Source organism: Apium graveolens, chromosome 3 (genome assembly GCF_009905375.1).
Source record: "Apium graveolens cultivar Ventura chromosome 3, ASM990537v1, whole genome shotgun sequence".
NCBI classification, from domain to species: domain Eukaryota; kingdom Viridiplantae; phylum Streptophyta; class Magnoliopsida; order Apiales; family Apiaceae; genus Apium; species Apium graveolens.
The window spans coordinates 296,118,271-296,125,755 of record NC_133649.1 but is presented as its reverse complement, the minus strand read 5'-3'; the positions used below and the strand labels follow the sequence as shown (position 1 = coordinate 296,125,755).

At 36.7% G+C, this 7,485-nt stretch overlaps 1 protein-coding gene across 1 annotated transcript; it reads left to right on the top strand.

Moving 5' to 3' along the window:
- The first annotated feature begins 2,807 nt into the window (after positions 1-2,807).
- On the top strand, positions 2,808-6,735 carry LOC141713700 (pentatricopeptide repeat-containing protein At1g06143). Its single transcript, XM_074517231.1, has 2 exons — positions 2,808-5,798; positions 6,414-6,735. Exon 1 carries the CDS (start codon positions 3,144-3,146, stop codon positions 4,791-4,793), a length of 1,650 nt encoding a protein of 549 aa, XP_074373332.1. The 5' UTR covers positions 2,808-3,143; the 3' UTR covers positions 4,794-5,798; positions 6,414-6,735.
- Positions 6,736-7,485: the final 750 nt, after the last annotated feature.

Sequence of the window (7,485 nt, the reverse complement as noted above, 5' to 3'; positions counted from 1 at the left end):
AATAGTCGTTTGTACCCTGCTACTAGCTAGTCATGTATTAGTTGGTGTGAGGACTTGTTTGTCTTTTGGTCTGATAGTTTGTTATTTTGATTCCCTAGTTGTCTCTTCATACCTATATGTAAGGTGCATTGTGTAATGTCTCCTTTATGAATGAATGTTTAACCTTTGACATCTCTAGCTTGCTCATCTTCCAAATCTGCATATTGCTCTAACAATCTTTAACTTGCTCAGAAAGAAGTTGGTCTGACAGAAGCAGCAGCTGCATTACAGCACCGTCCTTAAACAATCTTTGCAAAAATAATTGAACACGTTGTTAACGATTCCATGACAACCTTCACCACCACAATCATTGGCTAACACCTTCATCTGAGAAGTACGTGACCTCTCCTTAAAAAATAAAATTGACAGACATTTATTTGAAAAGTGTGTAACAATCCCCTTACAATATACTATGGTTCAAAACCAATAAAAACTACAAACTCATAACACATAAATTATTGTCAAAAAGAAGCCAAAAATACAGCAGCTCAAATTAAAACATGGTAAACTCTAGTTCAGAGCTTTACCATCTTGTCACAACTGTTTGATAAAAAAAAGACAGTATGAATATATTGATATAAACTGATCCGTTTGGGAAGTGGTGATAATCATATTTAAGTCATAACCCATAGATCCGTATATTTGAACAGTAAATGTAATTTTGACCTCAAAAGATTAAGTGGATTTTTAGATATTGAACAAAAATGAAAGAGGTGCAGCATAACAAAGAAGTGGATGTTGGAGTTTTGCAGCCTTGATTTGTTTTTTATTTTGTTTACTAAACCTAGCATTCGGTTTGTATCTGGGCTTTTGCTTTCCCAAATATAGATATTATGCGAGGCATATATAAATCGATTATAAATTATAGTGAGTTGTGTACATTAAATTAATTAATAAAATATGTTACCTTTTTATTTTTTTAATATTCTACTAATGTATCTATAAACTTAAGTTGTTGTTTTTTTTAGTTAAAAGAAATTTAAATGTTGTTGATTGACAAACCATGGGCATGTTATACTTCTGTACTTACAGAACTACTTATTACGATTAGTAGTTCTAGTTATACCTATTTTTTAGCTTTTAACTGGGTTTAATTTACACTTCACAATAGCAAAAGTTTTGAATATAAAAATATGCGTAGAAACTCTCCTATGTATACTTAGTACTCTATTTCATCTTGAGTACTATTGTTACCACGAAAGAAGAATAGAGTACTATTATTTTCATGACCGTGCAATCCACATTACATCTTTTGAGCATCCATATAAAGATAACTGTTGTAGCCACCGACCAAGAACACACCAATACCTAATATACTTAATAAATTAAATTACTCACGCAGTTAAAATGTACACATATTAGTTACAAAACCTTAATTTTGCCTTTAGAGAAATAAGGGAATGCATGTCCTAGAAGTAAGTTACAATCACTGAGATGTCCTAAGGTAAACATGACTTTTAAAGAACTACAAATTTAAGCACAACTAAGCATTCTTACTAATTTGTATTGAAAAGAGTAGTAAACACTAAAATAAGCAGGAGATTCATACACATCGAGAATTCCATAGACATATGACCTTTTCTTGAATCAATTTTTTGTCCTCTTTTTGCTTCTCCAGACTACAACCCAGAATTAGCCTCTTGTTTCCACAAGCATCAACATGAAAACCCATGTTTGCGATATCTTGTTTCCACATTTCTGTTTTCTTGATTTCTTCTTGATTTATTGTGAAAATTTCACAAACATGTAGAATGCTCCTTCATTTTTTTAGTAGAAGCATTTCTCATGGGTTAAATATCAGGATTTTATATGTGTGCGTGAGATTAGTTTCAGAAGATTTAGAGACTATAACTCAATTTAATTTAATGATGGTCTGTTGGTTTGCAAGAAACGGTTGATCTATTAGCAGAGATGTGAGGGCCTGGGCGATAAAAGGACAAAGTAAGTCTAAAAATAGAAAAATCAGCTTGAAGAATAGTGGGGGCTGCCACGTCAGCCGGCTGAGATTTTCCTTTATATAGATATATAAGATTTCAAACGCGATAAGAGCATTGTCCGTAAACAGTCTCCCTCCACAGATGTGTTTTGTTGTTCCGAGTAGCTAAACATTCCTTTAACCGATTAACCATGAGCTTTTGGTTAAAATCCGGAATAACACATTGTGAGATTAGCCTTGAGTCCGTCATTTGTTGAGGCTGTTTAGTTTTTGGAATAAGGCACACTACTGTTCTATTAATTCCACATGGTAATTCTCTTGTACTAAAAAACTGTTGACAAAATTTTACCATTATGCTTGAAAAAATCCAGGATTTAACGAATCAAACCCGGGTAACTTACCGGGTGCATTGCAAATGCAACACATTTAACCTCCTCGCTTGTAACTGGCATTATAAGGATTTGATTCTGCTCCTCCGTAACTTGTCTCACTGTCTCTCTATCTGATAACCATGCACTTGTCTGTGTTTACTTCATCTATTTTCTCATTTTTCACTTGTTTTCTGGAAATAGAAAACTGAAAAAAAAAATCCTAGAAAAGTGGAAATGGAAAATAGAAATTTTTTACTCCAAGTAAACACTGACTTAGCCTCCAAAGACGCCAAGGACTGAGAAAGAGTAGATATGTGGAAATTGTGATGGATTTATTGACTTATGACAAACCTACAGACGCCAACTCAGAGTAAAGAGGTTCTTGCGGTGGATTCCAATCTTATATGTCATTACGATTACCATTCGAATGAACTTTTGGAAACTGTACTTAAGAACAGAGACCTATGTGTGCATCTTTATCTTTCTCCGTCCAAACAGGAACATCTTTATATATGTTTAGTTAAAAGATATCTACATTCCAATCGATTTGTTAACAATCACGTGACTGGATATAATTGACACATAGATTCTAAACTACCTGTTGATTGTAATAGGCAAAAAAAGAGGATATCACGGCCCTAAATATCAGCTCCAAGTGGTTCCAGAAAGGCAGGATTGTTAATAATAAAGTTATGTACAGTTGTACTTAGGATAGCTGGAGGTTTGAACATTGTTAATTTTGTTTTTTTAGCGCTCTCCGAAATTAGTAGCGTCAAAAGAAAAATCTCATTTATATTATGGAGTGTTTAAAAAGGTGCTCAAACTTAAAAGAACTGGAATGCTTATACGCCTTGATGATCAAGAACAATGCTGTCCAAGATTGTTTCTATATGAATCAATTTATAACAACCTGTTCCACATTTCGCCGAACAGATTACGCAGTTCGAGCATTTGAACAGATGGAATCTCCCAATGCTTTTGTATATAATGCTATGATAAAAGGTTTTATTCATTGCTTAAACCCCATTCAAGCTCTGCAGTTTTACGTTAATATGTTAAGAGCTGGAGTTAGCCCAACTACTTATACATTTCCATCAGTAATCAAGGGTTGTGTGTTAGTTTCTTGTTTAGGGTTTGGAGAATCTGTTCATGGCCACATTTTGAGAATTGGGTTTGGTTCAAATGTGTTCGTTCAGACTTCTTTGATTGATTTTTACTCTGGTTTTGGTAGAATTTTGGGTGCAAGACAAGTGTTTGATGAATTGCCTGAGAGAGATGCTTTTGTGTGGACTACGATGCTTTCGGGTTATTCGCGTGGAGGTGATATGGGTTCTGCGAGGGCATTGTTTGATGAGATGCCTGAGACGAATGTGGCTACTTGGAATTCTTTGATTAATGGGTATGCTAGAGTAGGGGATGTGGTGAATTGTGAGTTGTTGTTTAGAGAGATGAAGGAAAAGGATTTGATTTCGTGGACTACGATGATTAGTTGTTATTCTCAGAATAAGTTGTATAGGGAAGCGTTGATAGTTTTTGATGAAATGAGGATGAATGGGGTAAGACCTGACGAGGTTACGATGACAACTGTGATTTCTAGTTGTGCACATCTTGGGGCGCTTGATCTTGGAAAGGGTATTCATCTTTATGTTATGCAAAATGGGTTTGAACTTGATGTTTTTATTGGTTCTGCGCTAATTGATATGTATGCAAAGTGTGGGAGCTGGGAACGAGCTCTCGTGGTGTTTTACAAATTACGGGAGAAGAATTTATTTTGTTGGAATTCAGTTATTGAAGGACTGGCGGTCCATGGGAATGCCGAAGAAGCACTCTCAATGTTTGGAAGGATGGAGAAGGAGAATATAAAACCTAATGGCATTACATTTATTAGTGTACTGAGTGCTTGCACTCATGCTGGACTGGTTGAAGAGGGTCGTAGATGGTTTAAAAAGATGACTCGTGATTTGTCGATAACTCCTCAAATTGAACACTACGGATGTATGGTTGATCTGTTGTGCAAGGCTGGTCTTCTTGAAGATGCATTAGAACTGATACAAAGCATGAAAATGGAACCAAATGCTATAATCTGGGGTGCAGTACTAGGAGGGTCAAAGCTTTACAAAAACTCAGGTATTGCTCAAGTTGCAGCGAATAAGCTAATGGTTTTGGAGCCAAATAATAGTGGATATTACAGTCTTTTAGTCAGCATGCATGCTGATGCAAACCGATGGAGTGAAGTTGCTAAAGCGAGGTCAGCTATGAAGGAAATTGGAGTTGAAAAGAGTTGCCCTGGCTCTAGTTGGATTGAAATGGGAAGCAAGATTCATCAGTTTGCAGCATCCGATGAATTTCACCCAGATGCTACCCAAATTTATTCTCTGCTAGATGAATTACAAAGCCAGTTGAAGCTGTATGGCCATGTACTAGAATTTGAGTTTTTTTTACTCTGACATGATCCACTGGTACATACAAGTAAATAATAATTTAAATGGTAGATTGATGGAGATCTGAAGCTCGGAAGGCCGAGCTCAGTGATAGCCACAAATCTATCTATAATCAATCTTTCTAGTACAAATTGAAGTTTGAAAGAAGGCATGCTCACAAAGTACAACAAAACAATGCAGTACAGCAAAAGGAAACCATATACAAGCATGCTAGCAAACTGACAATGTAATGATCTCTGCTTGATGAACCATGTCGAAGAATGCAACCTTGATTTGATGTCCACCACCATTCTGTGACATAATATGTGAGGGTTGAGTGCAGCCTTACGTTCCGCTCCTCCATGTATGATAAGTAAAAACCTGGGCAGCTAAAAGAGCAACTCTAGCTTTGAAAGTGCAGTAACTATTCATTTGAGATGCGAGTGTAAGATGCCAAGAAAGCAATCTGGGCAAATCAATCTGAAGAAGCTGCATGATGTGTTGCCAAATGAAACCAGAGTAGGTACAAGAAACAAAAAGATGGTCAGTAGTCTCAACCCCTTCCACACAAAGAAGACAATGCACGGAAGATTGATGCCAAACCCCTCCAAACGAGTGAATGTTGGTAGATGGTCGTGGCACAAAACCCGATGATGAAAAGCATACCTCTCAATTCAGAGTTTGGGCCAAACTGCTCCGTACCAGTCCACAGTATCCTGTCTGTAATGAATAGGCTCCCAAAAATCTTTAATTTTTACTTTATCACCATGCAAACAGTCCCAGAGAATCAAGTCTGGCCTACTCGAGTCAAAGTCTGGGAACATGAAAGACGAAGTCCACCTTCTCAGAGCCTCGGCATGAAGGTGATTAATAATAGGAAGAATCCATTGTCATGTGCAGATTATGTCATAGACAATTGCAGTGGGGCTCATTCTAGTGTTCCTAAAGATGGCAGGGTGGTCATGATCTGAGGGCCTCATGGCGCAACCACGGATCAAACCAAAGAGATATAGATGCTCCCTTTCCAATCCGGTATGCAATTGTTCTTTACACCTATTTCAAATCACACCGAATTCCATATGCCTGTCACTTAGACATTTATCTACAATCTTATCTTTTACACTTGCTTCAATTAGTTTCTAAGTGCTCAAAAACTGTTGCACATACACAGGCCAGTTTTTTAACTTCTCAATTCGATCATGATTAATTAACTTTTTAATGACCTCGTGTACATATACACTATCATAATTAATCCTCATCGGCCAATAAATATAGATAATTAATATTTTGGTACTAAAAACAAGACCTTCATGTTTAGTATGTAATATACAGAAAAATATTGCATACAGAGATATTAACAAAACATATTAAGCTAATTAGAGCCAGACATGGAATAATGCTTGTCCTTATGTGTAAAGCTTGCTTTTTTTATATAAGAGCAGTATAGCTTAAAGAGATTCAGCAAAAAAAATTGCAAAAGAGTTATCATATAAGTTCGCAGTTTGAACAGTATATGATGTCTTTCTCTGGCACCTTAAGGTTTTAGAGTGACCGGTTACCGAGCATAACAAGTAGATAGAGATCATTGGTGTCGATTGATGGCATGTCATGCAATGCAACCACTGATAGCAAATACACATTTTGCAGGGAAGGAAAAGAAAAGGTTGGGAGGACCCAAGACAGGAGTTGTTCATAGGCAATGTCATTATCGCGACAACTTTGTGAAAGCTGGGAAATCATTTTGAGAGGAATAATTTAACACAAGAAAGCAACATCTCATCATCTCCCTGGAACACACACAACCACAATGAAACACTCGCTTGATCCCTCGCGGCTGCCTGCAGCTTCAGCAAGCTAGAGAGATCAGAAAAAGCCATGTTACATAATTTATGATTTATTTGTATTTATATATGCTACCGAATTAAGAAGCTATCTCAATAAAAAAGAGAATGTGTGATTATTCTGAGGATGTTGACGCATCAATCTTGGTGGCCTGATTGGTTTCAACCAGCTTGGGGACCAAACATTTTGACATCTATAGTTTACAACTGTTTCATGTCCACAAGTCACAAGTGGAGCTTAGTTATAATCTATCATCATTATACGACGTGGGATTATTGTCTGCAATAATCTTCAAACTTTATGATCTGTTTGGTGTCAGAGGAGGGGGCGCTGGGGGAGCGCGTGGTGAGCCATCGCACAGGGCCTCAAAATATTTTGTTTGTGAGAGTATGCAGAGAAATTCATTTTATTAGCGAGAAAATAATCAATAATATGATGACAACTCAGTATTCGGGAACGATTTTGAAGAATTTTGGTAACTCTAGCACCAGTGCTAGAGTTGAAACCCATCATAACTAAAAATATGAATGGTCCCCTCAAAATCTAGCTAGCTTTCCTTCATCTACTTGAACCACTTTGATTTTAATGGCAAGGGGACTCCAATCAATGAAGGGTTGTTGTTAGAGTTCTCTGATGTGGATTTTAAAGCAATGTCGGGTACAAACCCAGCGGGGACCATATTATACATGTTCATGTGTGTGTGCAGAATTCTAAATTTGAGTATATATTTTAAATAAGTTGAATAAAAACAAGAAAAATAGAAAGAAAAGGCAGTGGCCTGAAATGGTGCACAGATGAAGATAGTAAAAGGGATAACTAAGGAAGAAAGACAGAGAGGGACTTGTCAGTGTATAATGGTGAAGAAAAGGAAGAACTA

Coding starts and splice junctions, on each gene's coding strand:
- LOC141713700 (XM_074517231.1), top strand. CDS start 3,144: ATGGAGTGTTTAAAAAGGTGCTCAAACTTAAAAGAACTGGAATGCTTA.